At 45.4% G+C, this 17,354-nt stretch overlaps 1 protein-coding gene across 1 annotated transcript in view; it reads left to right on the top strand.

Annotated features, from left to right (window-relative positions):
- The first annotated feature begins 4,315 nt into the window (after window positions 1-4,315).
- rimbp2b (RIMS binding protein 2b) overlaps window positions 4,316-17,354 on the top strand; it is a 75,345-nt gene continuing 62,306 nt past the window's right edge. The window contains exons 1-4 of the mRNA XM_070963773.1: window positions 4,316-4,404; window positions 4,934-5,027; window positions 5,121-5,252; window positions 16,478-16,615. Of these exons, the coding sequence (XP_070819874.1) occupies window positions 4,962-5,027; window positions 5,121-5,252; window positions 16,478-16,615 (336 nt within the window). The 5' untranslated portion in view covers window positions 4,316-4,404; window positions 4,934-4,961. The remainder of the gene's footprint in view (window positions 4,405-4,933; window positions 5,028-5,120; window positions 5,253-16,477; window positions 16,616-17,354) is intronic.

The following is a 17,354-nucleotide window of genomic DNA, read 5'->3' as shown; positions in this document are numbered from 1 at the left end:
TGTTCTCTCAGACTCCACAATGTGCAAAGCTCATTAAAATCTCCACATAGCATTATTTCTATCGTCTCCTTCTGTTTCCTAAAGCTTGTTCCACACTGACCACCTCCATGCTCCACAGCTGGCACACCGTCTCTTTCCTCTTTGCTTCAGTGTGCACCGTCTAACACTGTATTTCACAAATCCCAGATATACTTGTCTCAAACTCTACCAAGACGGTTTTAGTCTCCTTTTTCTTGACTCCCACCTTTCAACCGTGCCCTCGAGTTCTCCACCAGTTCCTTCGTATTAACACTCAGAGGCACTCTGAGGATTGACTGCTGAACCTCTGCTCCAGCACTAATCTTTGCCTTCTCCATCCTTCTCCATCTGCACTTCAGTGTTACATCATATTTGCAAGTTTCCATCCAGTAAAAGTTGCATATTTCACTTTTCCAACTTGCCCTCTAATGATTTTTGTTCGCTTTAGGGCAACGACTTCCTTCACGCCCCCCTCTCCCTTGAATCTTACCACTACATTAAGCAATCCTGCCTTCAGGTCCTCTCCTCACCTTCTCCGTTCCACCTGAGCTAGCTGTGTCCTTTTCCTCTCTCTTTCGCCTTCATGCATCCACTCCTCTGACTCTCCCTCCTCTCATCACCTCCTCTTCCTCACTAAACTCCATGCTGCTGCTGTCAACGTGTGTCTGCCTCCTTGTCATCCTGTCAGAGCTTGTTGAAAAGTGTAAGAATATTGTTCTGTACTAATATTCCCCACAATACCAAAGTCCTGATGTACACGAAAGTCCCTCAATCAATCAAAAAATAAGTCAGCTGTTCAGGTCTTCCTCCCTCATCCCGACGATTTCTGCTGTTTTTCTCTCCACAGTGCGCCATTTCTCTCTCTCTGTGTGTTTCAATCATCAGGGCGTAGCGACCTAGTTTCTTCCTCCTCCTGTCTCACCTGTACACCTGCTGGCAATCCACTCATCAGCTACACCTGTGGCCTGCAGTACATAATCCTTTCACTCTACTCTTTGTCAGATCAATCTCCTTGTTCTCTGCAATTTCCTCGTGTTGTCTTTGAACCTGGATAATCCTGTTTTACCTGTGCTTCAGGTCTGTTGTCTCGTGCCTCCCTGATCCTCATTTGTGTTTTTCCTGAAGATTCCACTAACAAACAAACAACCGGCCTTTGTTTGAACTTCCACGTGTTCTCCAAGTCTGGGTTCGACTTCTGTGTCCCAGGCTATTGTCTTAAACATAACAGTAGCAACATACAACAACTCAAGCGTTCTGCAGTCATAACCACTTTTGCCCAACCAGATACTTCTAAGCCTTCTTTAGCCCCCAGTTCCTAAGCATACCCCCCCAGTTATAGTTTTCTTTTCCCTCCACCTGCAGATAAGTGCCATTGGCTGGATGTGAGCATGTGCAGCACACAAACAAAACTGCCACTCGTGTAAAAAAGCCTCATTTTCCCATATACTTCTTACGGTGGCTAGCTTGTCTGCTAAGTGCTGTAGCCTGTTATATGACCAATTTAGCATACACACATGAAGTATATTCACTAGTTATGTTATAGTTACAGTTAGAGTTATCATTTATACTATTATCTATACTTAAGTTGCTTTTTTTGGTGAAGACTGCTAATGTCTCGAACTACGGCAGGAAATTCAGATGAGACACAGAATACATCGTTTCACTTTTTTCTTTTTCCTCTGTTGGAGTACGGCTTTCAGTTTGCACTAGCAACTAACATTAACACAGCACAAAGCTGTGCAGCTGTTTTCAACGCTGATCTGAGATCAGTACACCAGAGAACTGTGCTGACAGAGAGCAGTATGTGGATCTGCTGTGCTAAAGCTAATGAGTTTAATGCTACATCCTGTACACACTATTCCAGACAATATCAGGGGAGGGGCCACAGGTGCAGCAGCTGTAACTGAAATCTGATTGGCCATGTTGTCACGACTTTACTCTTTACAGATAAGTAAAAGTCACAAAAAACGGCACAACAAACAACAGTCACGCTACATTTATGTTATATGGGAGGGAAGATAATAATGGAAAAAGATTATTATCTTTGCGACTTGAATGCAGCTTGGATGTAAATGACGATCTTATTTACGAGTAGTGGTAGTAATTCGGATGGGACTTGAACGCAGCATGAAAGTGCGTTTGGCGCCGAAGCAAACGAAGCAAGCAAGCAGCCTTTCGTTCCCAGAAGCGTCATGGTAAGTTACTTTTCCCACATTAGTTCGGGTTAAAAGAGCGTTTTAGAGTTGTGGAACATTTGGTAGCAACATGCGACTAAATCACAAGTTAGCTAAAACTGAAAACTGCCTTGGGTGGGTTGGATTCTTTTCTTGTTTATTTTTCTTCCCGCCGATTGACTCAAACGCCGCGTTCACGTTCACGTTCATATTATACGCCGCTAGAAAGCGAAGATTGTTGAAAATCGATTGATGCAAACTATTTCAAGACACAATCACAACAGGAGGCACAGTAATTCTAACGGCAGATAAACAACCGTTTTTGAAGACAACATAGAGTCAACTCACCGGTTAGGTCTCTGGGTGATCCACAGATCAATAACAGTCCGCCAAAAACGGGCCGGTAAGATCGACAAAGGTCCAGACGATCCGCTGCAGTAAAGATATTTAGTCCAAAATATGATAATAATTCACAGAAAACGTTTTCTCTTTTGAAATTAGCTTCCGCTTGTTTTCCGTGTTTACGGTGTTTCAACTTCCGGTAAGGGACGCCGATGGGCGCCATCTTGGCTCTAATTATTCTGTGGCGGCTCAGTGTGATGATTGAGCCAATCACAGCCAACTTTACTGATGATTCACCCTTTGAATAGCCAATGAGCTGATCTCCAGACACAAATAGGAATATTACAGGCAACGTGAAGCGATGAATATAGTAAATAGTCTCTTTAAAAAAAAATACATAGACGAAATATAGTTTTAGATACCTTAAATACGAATATAGAAGGCCGAAAGTTAGATTGTAAAAATGGCAAATGGCTCATGAACAGTTATTAATTTAATTTGGGAATGCCTCCGATACGAATTTTAGGCTGTTTTTTCTGGACTGGTAAATGCAATAAATCTAAAAATTGCTTTGCTTTTTTGGAAGTTCAGTGTGCTTGAACAAAACTCAGTTTGCAAAATATATTCAACGATGTGTGTCTTGAGGAAATCTACATGGATGTTGGACATATACTTGCCCCTCTGTGTGAAATATGGCCCCTGATCTAGAAAAATCCTGAGTCCACCCCTGATTCCAGGTAACCTTTGTGTGTCTTTGTGAGTGTGTTAAGTATTTAAGTAGTCCCTCCTCATGCGTACTGTGTGATGAAGTGAAAGACAGACTACTTATATTTAATGTGGACATGAGTGATACAACCTTTTAACCACAGATGGTCTTCAGGTAAAAGCGAGGAAGTGAACACACCCGTATTTAATAGGCAATTAATAATGAAACATCCCATCATTACCTCCTAATTAGCCTGAGTGAGCCCTCTGATATTAGACATTATCCTTAAGATTAAAGGGTCATTTTGCCGCTTCCCTCATCCTGTAGAAACCAGGATGTGTTGGGCTGACACCAGATCTGTGATGGGATCAAGGACATCTACACTATAATTATGAAGGCTTAAGGACACTGTAACATGTTGACACTCTCTGTATTTATTTTTGCCTTATTTGCTGATTTATTTAGCCAAATCTAAATGTAATATCAGAAACAACAAACAAAGGATTGTAAAAATGTCCTCAATTATTGGTGCACTGAGCAGAGTATGCGCTGATATTAATCTAATGTTCACGTGGAAATCTTGTGATCACACTCTCATTCCTGGATATTTGGCAAGTGGAATCTTCTACTGTACAAACCCTGTTACAGCCTTGTTAAATTAGAGCTAGCTGTGTGAACTCATGTAGCCCCCATGGAGGTAACCTTCTAGGCCTTCATATACTAAAAACTGCAGAGACTCTTGCATAACAAAATACAGAGGACTGGAATGACTAAAAAGGCACCAAATATTTATCCGACCAATGAGAGGAAAACAGTGGACCTCAGATGCAGGAGGCGTCACATTACTTGGCCTGTGTAGAAGCGACTCATCGCATTTGAAGGCAGCAGAAAGATATTTCTGTTGCTGTGTGCACTGTATGAGATAAGTCCCCGCTCTTGAAATGATAACAGTGAACTGCATACTACAATAGAGTGCTTGGTCTAACAGGAATTGGAGCTGACAGGGAAGGAAAATCTAACAGCTCAGAGTCTCTTCTGTGGTTGTTTTGGAGGACGCTGGCCTGGACGACCCAGCTGATCCTGAGCCATCACTGATGACCGGACCGCTAGGTGCTTCCACTGCGCCCTTGTTTCTGCTGGAGCCCGGCTTATCCTGCATCAGAGGTGGGTGGACATAAAATATTAAGCAAATATAGTGGGTTTAGTAAAGTATTATTAGCTATACTTAAACATTATAGCCCACAGCTACTGTGACTCACATTTTTAAGATCAATGAAAACTTGAATTGTGAGCTCTAGTGCAATAATGTGAAGTATCTAAAAGTCTTCCTGCCTTTGAATACTGTGGTTTTTATTTAGCTATGCATTTAGGAAAACTCGTAGATTTAATAAAGCAAAATAAAACCTACATTTTTCACGATTTCTACAGTTAAAACTTTAACTTCCCACATACATGTGACACAGTAATCCTCTTAATTTCATGTAGAAAAACTAACAAAATAAAATGCTTTAAGAATAAACATTACCTTTAAATATCCAATCATTTTTTTACCTGCAGCTTCTTTTTTAAATCACCCACATGTAATTTTAGGTGGTTTTATAGTTTTCTGTGTTTCCTGTGGCAGCTGGCCGTCTTTTCTGTCTGTACTGACAATAATCCAACATCCATTATTATGTAACTCTGCTGAATACAGATATTTATAATCTGAGCATGCTGGAGCTATGACATCACCCGGCACTGCTGACCATGACAAGCGTTTGGGGAAGCATGCAAACCGTTCTGTCATGGTAGGTTACTGCTCGCAACAAACAGGAAATGTATCACTGAGATGTGATTGATGCGTGGCTTAACTTGTTATCTGTGTTTACTGCGTGTGTCAGGGGACAATGGGCTGTCAGAAGACTTGCAAGGTGGAGAAACTCCTGAAACAGCCTCAGAGGGAAGTAGTGTGGAGCCAGAGACAAAGGTTAGCCACAGCAAAGAAGAACAACCGGATGAGAGGCGCAGATAAGGTGAGCGTGGCGTGTAGTTCGTAAAGCTTTCCATGAATAAGCTTTGATTCAGCTGCGTCTGAACACGAGCGGGATCAGCACTTGTTGATGCCTGCGGCCATAATCTGACCTCAGCCTGCACTCCTCAGCCGCGGCTCTTTACTGTCATCAAGGCTCATCATTAACAAATGCAACCATATGTGGCACTCAGTGATCGTGTTTTCATCTCTTATGCAGATGATTTAGCTGCTGCACAAACACGATAGCGTAATGCTTTATTAGTGGTGGCATTTGCTTATTTCTGAAGAGATTACCCAACATGCCATTATGTAATATGCATTTTATTAAATAAAGTGTAAAATATTCAGTGTCAACAAAGGTTTTGCATTTGTGTACGACAGCACATACCTGCACCTAAACAAGCACTTTGAGTGCGATGAGCAGAACGAGAAACACATCTTTCTGAACAGTAATGGTCGTGACATTGAACTACTTGCTGGATGTTCTTCTGCGTAAAAGACTCACAATTAGGAGTCATCTCAAATGGATTTGAAATTCAGCAGTGCAGAAATCAGATGATGCAGAATGAAATGCAGTTATGTTCCAGGTGTGCAGAATGCAGCCGGGTTGGTAAATAGCCTGAGTTTCTTGTATCAGCGTGCAGATTAACAGCCAGTCTGTCACAGGCCAGTGTGTGTGTGTGTGTGTGTGTGTGTGTGTGTGTGTGTGTGTGTGTGTGTGTGTGTGTGTGTGTGTGTGTGTGTGTGTGTGTGTGTGTGTGTGTGTGTGTGTGTGTGTGTGTGTGTGTGTGTGTGTGTGTGTGTGTGTGTGTGTGTGTGTGTGTGTGTGTGTGTGTGTGTGTGTGTGTGTGTGAGTGTGTGAGTGACTTTGTTAGAACCTGCTTGCAGCTGTGGGAATGAGATTTTAGAAGCGTACACCGTCAGTGATATTAAGCTGGTTCAACTTCAAACATAAGACCCCCGGCTGCCTTCAATAATTTAGCTAACTGAACTTTACATGAATAATAATTTCTAAGTCGCCTGTTGAGTTGTGAAAACGTGAAGTTAACTCGAGAAAACAGTTTCGATAAACTTAAGACATTCAGTTAAATCTGCAACTGTTCAGGCTCACTGACAAACATTAGGGATGGATTTGCTTCCCAGCTCCATTTTCTCAGTTTCAAGAGTCACTTCTTCATTTGACATGAAGCACTTAAGCTGCAGCTGCTCCTGTTGGAGCCTCTTTGTACCAGAATGAATACAAAGACGTGAGGCTGCTTAGTTACAGTCAGAAGTGTAGTGTCTGCGTCTTGTTGTGGTTGTGGGCAGGTATTGATGCAAAGTAACTGACTATCATAGCCGGAGGATGCAAAGTAGAGTTGTAGCTGGAGGAGCATCTTCTGTTTGGTGTTGTTCACAGTCACATTTTCCAGTTTTTTACGGGTGCATATGAAAGTCAGTGATAGATCAAGGTTGTTATTGTCACACTGTCCTCTCAGTGGGACATATTGCTGCTGCTGACAGGGTTGAACATCTTGATTAAATGCCACATGTGTAGTCATTTGCTTGTAAGGACGATGTTAGAGGAGTGTGACGCCCTGCAGAGACCAGCAGGAGTTTGTTCTTACGTAAAGCTTTTGCTTATTAAAACAATCCATTGAGAAATGCATGTGCGTCATGTTGGATCACGGATGCTTGTTTTGCCAAAGTTTTCAGACTTTGATGTTGAAACAAGAGGAGCTGGAGTACTCAGTGGATGCTGGTGTGGAGCATCAGAGTGGTTGACTCTGCAGGCAGACAGCAGGAGGCAGGACAGGACCTGCTGTACAAGCTTCGTTAGGACTGAACTTAGCGTCTGTGGTCTGCAGCCACAGACAACAGCATGTGTGCTGGAACGGGCAAGAAGAGCAAGTATATTGTTGTAAAATGCAGTTTATTTATCACTGAGAGTAGATATTATGAGGTTTTGGTGATCAGACTTTTGTGAATTTAACGATAATTAATAATAATTTAACCTCCAGCTGTGTGGTCACCATGAATATCTTGTGTAAATCTTGTCTGACTGCATCAGTGTTTCATCACAAAGCTCCTGTGCTGCTGTTCTTTCCTCCTTCCTGTTTGCTGCCTCTCGACACATAAGCTGCCTTAGCTCTTCGTGTTGTTGCACCTCACGCAGTTTTTCGTTAATCCGCAGAACCCTTCACAAAAGGGGATGTCAAAACAGTTGTTCACACCTCCAGACGTGTCTCGGCCAGCTGAGTTAAGGCAGGCCCGGAGCTCCTGGACTGCCTTCTGACATCCTTTGACAGCTGTCTGAACAGGTTTGCTTCCCTTTAACATTCTAAGGTAGGCAGGCGTCCTCTGATTCATTATTTAAAAAATGAAATAAACTAACAGACCAGCAGCAGCAGCAGCAGCAGCAGCAGCAGCAGCAGCAGCTCGCTGAGGCACGTCACACGGCTCTGCCCTCCCCGGTCAAACTGCAGCTTTGCATTAACAGCTGATTTTCTTTAAGTGTTCCATCATCTTTGGTCTTTTCCACTTGACCCAAACTTTAAAAGCACACAGCGACAGCGTTTGACTGTCTGCACGTGGGAGGGAAAATACAATGGACGTAGAAATAAAGGATCAGACATTTGAAGGTCATTCATCACATCTGCATTCAAATACAGATTCATGAACACAGTTTCCTTGTCAAAATGATCAGAGGAGCGTAATGCTTGTAGTCATGCTTTTAATCCGGCCATGCTATGTTAGTGCAGTGTTAGTTCATTTACTAATAGCCCTGGAGGAGATCTCAGCTACAGCGCACAGCAGCTGCCGTTGTCGTGAAAACATCAGGTGTGCTTCCTGCTCGTTGTCGGAGCTCAGCGCCTCCCCCTGTAGTGTTTACACACCAGGTAGAGGACATGGGCGGGAACATGTGACTGTGTGATGTTGCGGTGCCCTGAGTATTAAATAGCCGCTGAGCAATATAAGCTCTCATTTGGGATTGCAGAGAGGGCCCCGTTGGAGGGGGAGGGACGGCTTGAAACAGAGGTTAAGGAGCTGCTGTGGTTGCTAGGCATCCATGCTGAGGAGAGCATATCTGTTTTGTGCCCTGCTCCTCCTCCTCCTCCTCCTCCTCTCTCCTTTTCCCACAACAGAGTGCAGCTCCACCGTCAGCCACAGAGGGCAGCCATGCTGCACATGCTGTGCTGCTCCCCTCCACCTCTCTCTATAGTTAAAAAATCCCAGGATGGCCCAAATAATCCCCTTTAATACCCTCCTGCACTTGATTTCCTGATCTGTGATTGGACGGTAATGGTGTTGCTGCTGTTTGTGATAGCCGATTGGTCTGACCCACCATTCACTGAGTGAGGGTTTGTCAGGCTGAGCCTCCGGGGAGCCTCTGTGGCATAATGACCCATGACGAGGCGAGGCTCGGTCCCCGTATCGGTTTGCAAAAAACAGCTGAGGAGCACTGCAACAAAACTGCGAGCAGAGACCGAGGGGGACGCCAGAGAACCTCACATGACCTTGCCAGCTTCAATCATTGCTGCTCATCAGCGGCGGTTAGGTGGGCAGGCGCTACGGTGGAGCACGTGGCTGGAGGGGTTTATTGACAGGATTGTCTGTGACTGCTGAGAATAAGACAGGGAATGACCAATTCTGATTAAGAAGACGAGAGACATCCTGGAGAGGGAGCGCTGCTCGGTGCTGCACTGCCTCTGCACCCCTGCGTGCCTGAGTCTGTGTGACTAAGCATGTGTGTGTGTGTGTGTGTGTGAGAAAGCGAGAGAGGGAAACGGCGAGAGAAAGGGGGCGTGTTGATGTGTGTGCTCTGCTGCACAGCCACGGTAGTGTGAGCTGAGTGATGCTCGCTGGCCGCCTCTCTCTCTCTCTCTCTCTCTCTCTCTCTCTCTCTCTCTCTCTCTCTCTCTCTCTCTCTCTCTCTCTCTCTCTCTCTCTCTCTCTCTCCTGCGCTGCCTGGCTGTGCCTCTTTCTGCCGAGCATTGATGAACCATTTTATGCTACAGAGCTGCCGTAGCCATCGTACCCATCCTGCTGCCGGCTGCTTTTCCGTCCCTCCATCGCAGTAGGAAAAACCTGCCACTGTGTCGGTCCTGTAACCGCTGCTGCTAAGGTACTGTACCATCCGCTGTCAAGGAGTGTGTGTTTTTCTGAGCCGGGGATTGTTGTGCTGCCTCTGCTGCAGGATGCTTGTGATGCTGCTGCTGCTGCTGCTGGAGGGATAAGGATGATCATAACATGTCTTGGTGTCCGAGACTCTTAGCGGCTGCGATTAATTGAAATGTGCTCTTCCGCTTATGGCACACATGTAGCCGCCTACCCTCCGTGCATTTCTGAGGAGATGGATCAGCCCGTTTTGAGCTGCTCTGCACAGGAGGGCAGAATATCCAGGTTAGACAGCACTGAGAAGTGCCAGAGGACGTTGCACATCATTTGCATGCAGTAAAGGTTCACTGTCATGTTGTTATGTTGTCTGAGTTTCTCATCACAGCTGAAAACACGTTGCAGTGTGTTTTTAATAGAAAACTCCGGTCGGCGGAGCAGCAGCAGTGTGTTTATTGTCTCTGGGTGACATAACATGATTTTTGGGGTTGACGTTGGTTCCAGCTGTCACTGCCATGCATGTCAGAAGGCACTTCTGTGGAGTCTGCATGCAAGGAGATATGCTAGTTTTGAGCTGAGACAGATCATCCGGCTAAATGAAGTTGTATTCATGAAGTGGAGATATATGGATCCTCATTGGTGGACGGCAGTCATCTGATATTGATCAGATTGCCTGCATGGATTCTGTCAAGCATTCGTGCAGATTATCCATCAGTGGTGTTTACCAGTGTACGCTGGCTGTTGAGACAACAGCTGATGCTGTATGACTGGTGTTTTTTCACTCACGAAAAAGGTGTCCTTGAGTGTGTGTGTGTGCGTGTGTGTGTGTGCATTCTAAATGGATACCGTGTTTTTGTGAGGGCGTTAATGGACACGTAAAGCATATAAGTGTTTCTGTATGTTGTGTCATCAGCTACAGAGCTCAGTTTGCAGTGAGATGGGCTCCTATAGGTGGCAGTCATGAGGGGCAGAGGGTGGCGGGGGGGGGGTGAGCAGTGAAAGCTGAACTGTGATGTTGTTCACTGTGCAGAAACATGGCTGTGTGTGTGTGTGTGTGTGTGTGTGTGTGTGCGTGTGCACACGCACACATGTGCACAGGTATGGATGCTCCTGCTGCCTCCCAAGGTCACTCATTTGAAGAGCCTCCATAATTAGGGCTGTCAGTCTCTCGACCCACACCTCAGACATGAGAGAGTACTCTGACGACAAACTCCCGTCCACGCTGTAGCTCCTCCTGCCCACCTTGACGAGCGGGCACGGCCATTCATCATTTCACCGGTTATCCCTGAGCTGCCAGCAAGTGACTTTTATCTTCACTATGCACAGGAGACGGGATTCATACTTCCAGCCTAAATCTGTTTGCTCGGCAGTGAGTTGATTGCAGGGGAGGAGGTGGGAGGGTGGCGATGGAGGCGATGGTGGCGGGCTGGTTCGAGGAGGGAGGAAGAGGGCCGTTGAGCGTTTTTTGAATCCAGCCCTGGGTCAAATAATATTTGCATAAAATTCATAGTGTTTATTTCTTCCTGCTGGTAGCAGCAAACGGATGGGGTTTACTGCACTGGGAGTTCAGACATTTTGTTTTCAGTCAGAGAAAACTGCCCTGAATGTAAATTAAAAAGCGTCTGCTCGCTGATTTTATACCATAATGCAGCCATCTGGTATTTGCCCATATGTCAAATGAAGCAGACTCGAGCGCACTGTGATTTTGAAGTGAAGATATATTGGCCGATATTTGTTTTTTAGGCTGAAAACAGTTAAAGATAATTTAAATCTGCAGTAAAGGAACTGTGACCAACATTTACTGATTGGGACATTTAAACTTGATTTTTTTTATTTTTTGGCTGCTTTGGGCGACACTGCTGGCATCACATTTTAAGCTAATGTGGCGAGCTTGTTAGCGAACATTTTCTTATTTACACACCAGACATGCAGCTACATTAGTGTTCATTTGGAGTCCACCTGGCAGATGCAAATCCAGTTTTCAATCTGCTTTTCAGTCTGTTTTTGGTCTCCAGCGGCTCCTGATGGAAATATGTGGCTCTTAGCTGCCAGTAACCAGCTAGTCTGAACCTTTGTCTGTCTGCCGTTGTGCTTGGCAGGTGATGTATGGTGGAGTTTATTTTCTGGAAACAGCTTCCTGCTGCGTCTGGAAATGAGGCTGATGACTGAGAGTGAAGTGCAGCAGTAAAGCTGTGTGTCGTCTACGTCTAAAACACTGAGCTGGAAGGCGTTGAAGTGCCTGGTGGAGGTGAGAGGAGCTGTAGAGTCAGGTGATGATTCTCTGTGGGTTTGTCATCCGTCGCTGATTTAAAATTATTAATTAGCACAGCTTTAAAGTTGAAAAATAAACCTGTCAGTGCCGTCAGGTGAATAATTAACAGAGAAAGTGATTCTGAATGACCTCGCACATGTCTTTGACTTTTCTGTGCTGCTGTTTCTTGGAGCTTGTACACTGATACATGCCAGTATCCGTCTGTGATGAGCTAAAATCATCAGTATGTTGCCTTTAAAGCTCATCTGAATAGGTCTATATAAAAATATTGAAGACTCTGAGGAGGACGTTGTGCAGCACGTTCTCCAGCAAGCTGCTTCCCTGATATCTGTAGGTCATGTCTTCCAGAGCTTTGGTCCCTCGTTGACGAAGGCTGAAAATAGGGATGAAATATATATTTGTAGGTTTCTGTACCATAGCTGAAATCCCTAAACAATGCATCGGTGTCTCCTCTGTGTAGCTCATATGTTTTGCTCGGTGGGTGAGCTGTGTAGCTTTGGTAGCGTGAAGCTCTGTCTTCAGTAGAGAGGCCAAGGTGAAGGAGTGCTCAGGTGCTGAACATGGCTGCTCAGTGGAGGGTGCAGCAGTGTGAGAGGAGCATGGCTCAGCATGGTCCTGAGTGGCGGAAGCTAGGCTGTAGTAACAGCTGGAACACTGCTGCTGCTGGCGCCTGGATGTGGCCTGGATAAAGCACGTGACCCCGCCACAGTGTGAGGCATTAGTGATATGAACAGCAGGGTCCATGGCCGCTGTTACATAACACCATCTTCACTGGGAAATCTCTGTAAAGATGGCTCCGGGAGACTCAGTGACAGCAGAGTGAAAGTGCATTATCATTGTCAGCAACTGCATGGCTTGCTCTGATTGTTGGGCTATCCCGTGCATGACAAAGCAAGCGTGTGTCTCTTATGTGTCCTGAGGGGGTTTTCATGTGAGGACAGACTTATGTGGCTCTTTTGTGCTATATAAGCCTTCTAGATTAGATCCACTGCACACACACGTTCAGTGTAGTTGTGCACATGTTCTCGTCCATGCATGAGGATCTGCTCGCATGTGTCTTTACACCCGAGTGTTGCATTTTGTGTCTTTACGTGTGTTTACACACAGCAGATGTTTACGTTGCAGCGCAGCTCCTGCAGCTCAGATGTAATGTAAGTAGATGTTGAGCCAGCTGTCTTCATGTTGGCGCTTTGACTGACTGCTGTGCGTGCTCAGACGGCCGGCAGTGACTGTCTGCTGACTTCAGTGGAGGTCAGTAGAGAGTAGCCAGTAATCACCTCAGGGATCTGACTGCATTCATAATTGATTGTTCCTGGAGTTGATCAGGGCTGTCCACTCAGTCAGAGGGAAAACACTGATCTGGTGTAAACAGCATGAGATTAGATGAGCCCCCAGAAGTTTTGTTGTCATTACTTGTTCATTTGAAGCTGCAGAGCCTGCACTGGTAGCACAGCGCTTATGCTAATGCTTTAGCTTCATCAGTGTTACAGTGTTATGGGCGGCTCATTGACTGTCTTCATAGGAATTCAGTGCAGGAGAGGAAGTCGGACTCCAAGGAAAAGCACCTGTTTCAGTGTGCACTAACCAGGCTGGACTGAAGCCTTAAACCCCAGAGCATCTCTACACATGAAACATAACTTTTTTCTGTGTTTGTGGTCAGCTCGGTGAGGCGGACGGCCCTCTGGATCCGTTCTGAAAGGTGGACGATCAGGCCTGAGGGCGGGGGCTGGGGATGATTATGTGGATCTTGCCAAAATCCACAGGGAGTGATGATTATTTGTCAGGATTTGCTTTGTAATAAAAAAGCTTATCTCCACAGGTTCAATCTCGGTCTCTGTCTCCGCCTTTCTGCTGACAGGTTTTGTCTGTTGTGTCCACACTGAACTCATATTTTCTTTAAAAAGCTAAATCCTGATCAGTTATGCGTTGCAAAGCCTAATGTGACCCAAACCTGCTAAATTATATTTTTCCATAAAGGCGGCGCAAAGTGATGTGAACCGTGATTGATTTGATTTATTCAGCTTACAGTTGACAACAAGAGTGGGATCCTCTGATGTCTGGGGGGGTTATTGAGCACCATAACCAACGTTCACGTCCTGCATATGGACACACTGTACTGTGTGTATTGTCCACCGTGTTGGAGGTTAATTGCACGCTCTTTGATAACATATTATTGGCAGGCAGTGCTACAGACACTCTGTGCCAGTCAGTTCAAGGCACACTTGCTGTTTCTGCAGCACTTTTAATGCTGAGGATGATTAATGGAATGCTAATGTGCTCCAGAGTTAATGCTTTGTGTTTATGTGCGGATGTAATTGATTCTAATGTCCCGATCAAGTGGAATTTCACAGCAGATTACTAGAAAAAAAAAAGGTTTTGCTGTGCAGTGGGTGCTGCAGCACAGATTCCCCTTTTTGCAGTGATTCATCTTTGTTAACTGAATGATGGGGAGCATCACATTGTTCAGTGTTATAGGTCTTGGTCAGGTTGGTAAGCCCGCCATCCAATCCGCTGCCTCCATGTTGGTCCATCATTGAGCGGGGCCACAGGGTAATTGCATGAAGAAGCTGTAATAAGGTGGATTGAATTAGCTTTGCCCTGACTAAAATGAATTAAAGAGGCCGTCATGACATACCGATTCCCAACTGACTCATTATACTTGCTCAGCCAAATACATCAGAATATGGTATTCTGTTCGAGACGCTGACAGTCGAAGACTACAGCCCAACATGAGTTTTTACAAATGCCTGCATGCTGGAATAACAAACAGTGTCTGACTCTGCTTAATTAGACATGCCTGCATGGAGCATTCGTCCTAATATAGATGAAAACAGAAAGCTCACCCTCCACTCAGGCAATTATCCCAAATAATGAGCTCATACTGTTCTCAAATGTCATTCAATCAGGTCTTATGTGCGTGTCTGAGTGGGCCAGTCGTGCATAGGGATTAAAATGTTTGGGAAATCTCAGAGCTTGAAGTCATAAATAACTTTAAGTGAAATGATTAGTCGAATAATCGAGTCGTCAAACTGTTTTGAAAATCAGTTAAACATCCTTTTTGAAAAAAGTTCTGAACGTTATCTCGTTCTGGCTTTTAAGCTGTGAGGATTTGCTGCTTGTCTCTGATTTATGTTATTGTACATGTAACAGTGTTGGATTTTGGACTGTTTCTAAGCAGTTTGATCACCTCAGGCTTCAGAAAATTGTGAATTTTCTCCCAGATGTCTGACGTTGCAGAGGATTAATTGTTTGAACAATCATTTGAGAGAATAATCAGCAGATTGGTAATGAAAATAACCGTCAGTTGCAGCTCTGTGAATACCTCCATGTCTCATTCTTTGGTACATTATGTGCACAATTAAACCTGATGGACGCTTTGTCAAACAAGTAGGGGTTTGGACTTATCACAGATTGCACAGGTAGGTAAATAAGTCACCCTGTTTCCAGGGCGAACGGCAGCAGATGTGAGGGAGAGGAGCTCCTCATCATGGACGAAGGTTAAGGTGGACGGAAGAACTGTGTGGCTTTAGGAGCCGTGCCTTCCGGCGGAGGTACGGGGCAGGACAGAGACAGCCTTTGTCCAGATGTCTGTTTGCGTTAGAGAGGTTATGGCACTGCCTCCCACCATTAGAAACAAACACTAATTGCCCATTGGCCCCGGGTTGGAGATGTGCAGCTGGGGACATTTGGCTAAAAATAGCTCTGCTTGTTCCCATGAGTGGCGGGCACACAGCGCCACAGCATTAGTATTCAGCACTAAAGCATGGCGTGGACAAAAAGGTCATCTTCTGGCCATGACCACAAATGTCAGGGTGGGGTACAAAGCGACACCAGTGCGGGGTGGGCGGACTGCGAGTGGCTCCCGGGGCTTCGCCCACATTTGGACCGACCTACTGAACCGTCGTCCTCTGTCTGAACACTTGCAGGAAAATGTCACATGGAAGCGAGTGTCATGACATCCTGTGCTTTGTTTGCAATCCAGCAGTGTCCACGCTTGTTCCATGAAGTCTTTACCTGCATGTGGCGGTGGCCTGCGTGCTTGAGTCAAGTTACAGCTCTCCCTCTATGACACAAAAGCAGCATCTGGTTCCACCTGACTGGAGCCATGAATAATTTAATAGGGGGCATTATTATTTCCAGCCAGCTCCACTAGCTTGGCAATAACAAGCAGTTTAGGTAGTGCTATCAGCATCGCCAGCTAAGTGGTTGAACATGGAGAGAGGATGTTATTTTACCTCGTTGGCATCTTATACTTGTGTGGGTTTGTAAGTATCTGGTTGAATGAGTCCTTAAGTGTTGTTTCCATTGATACACCAGATCAACATGTTGCTCGGTTGTTTGCAGATTTCAGAATGTGAGTAAACAGAGACGTGTGAAGCATCCGGGAGCACAGATTAACAAGCCCATCAGGACTTTTCTTTTGGTTTTACAGCTGATCCTATAACAACATTCTCCTCTCTATCATGTGATTTATTTCTTTTTGGAGTTTCACACCAGTGACTTCACTTTGATCAAAGTTTAGTGGAACGCCGTGCTCACAGCAGCAGGTGGGCAGGTAGTCCAGTTCTTTCTTCTATTGTCAAACAGAACCTGTGAAGATCAATGACGGGAGAACACACTATTTGCACTGCGTGAGCGTAGCTGTTAGCTGTTTTCCACTCAGACCACCTGCCGGCTCTGAGAGGACACTCGCCTACACTTAGAGGTAGAGAGCTGGCACATTTCATAAGCAGTGGTGAAGACTTATTTGGAATGAGTTGCACAATCAAGCTGCCATTGTTAGAGTGAGAGCTAATCACTTAACGAAGTGTTTTTATTGCTGCTTTAAATAACTGCAGCGTTTCTGTTTCCCCCCACAGCTGAGAAATGAAGTTCTGCCCTTCCGGCTCCCAGGTGTGCAGCATTTGGACGGCTTTTGTCTTGTAGAGGACAACGGAGGAGCTCTCAGACTCAGCCCGGTGACCCTGAGTCACCAAAGGCAAAAGCAGAAGTTACTGGTGAGTTCTCCGTGTGCGACAGCGAGATAAAGGCTTGTTGATGCTGGACTGGGCATGGACCATTAGGGCTGATTGAAGACCGCCGTGGAGGCGTTTGCTCTGGGCGGTCGTCTGGCTCTTGTGTCCCTCTCCCTGCTTTGGATTGTGAACTTGTGAACCATGAGCTATTTTTCCCCCAGTTGTTGGTTTAGTTTTGAAATGAGCCATGCACGTTTCTGCTCGTGCTCATCTGGAATCGTCGCTGGGATTAATTGGGGTCAAAGTAGCAGTTTTGTCTGTATTTCGTGACCAGTGAGCGTGTCGGGGGAACTCAGGAGACGAGAACTCTGCGCTGAGGCCGGTGCTTTCACCTCATCCCGGTCCGAGGAGGAGGCCAAGCCTTCAGGCAGTCGTTGCTAACTTAGCACGCTTTTGAGTTGAGTTTCCTCCGTCAGCATGAGGTCATTTGAACCCTTTTCTTCACTGTCAGTGATGCGAGGCGGCTAACGTTTGAGTCTGTGGTGTCAGTTCTGTGTTGCAGATTGTGAAGACAGTTTCCTGTTTGTACAGAAAGTGAGGATGTTGATGGGAACTGTATGTGTGTATACAAAAATAGAAAATATAAATACGTTGCTGCACGTCAAGGCTGGATTAGCATCAATGCTAAACAGGCAACTGGCCCCCAGAGGCCCCAAGTCCCCGGGTGACCTCAGTGAAAACGCTGTTTTAATACTTTTAGCTGGAGTTATTTTTACATGGA

Source organism: Chaetodon trifascialis, chromosome 6 (assembly GCF_039877785.1).
Source record: "Chaetodon trifascialis isolate fChaTrf1 chromosome 6, fChaTrf1.hap1, whole genome shotgun sequence".
Taxonomy (NCBI): Eukaryota; Metazoa; Chordata; class Actinopteri; order Chaetodontiformes; family Chaetodontidae; genus Chaetodon; species Chaetodon trifascialis.
Note: the sequence above shows the minus strand (reverse complement) of the source record. Positions and strands in the feature narration are given on the sequence as shown.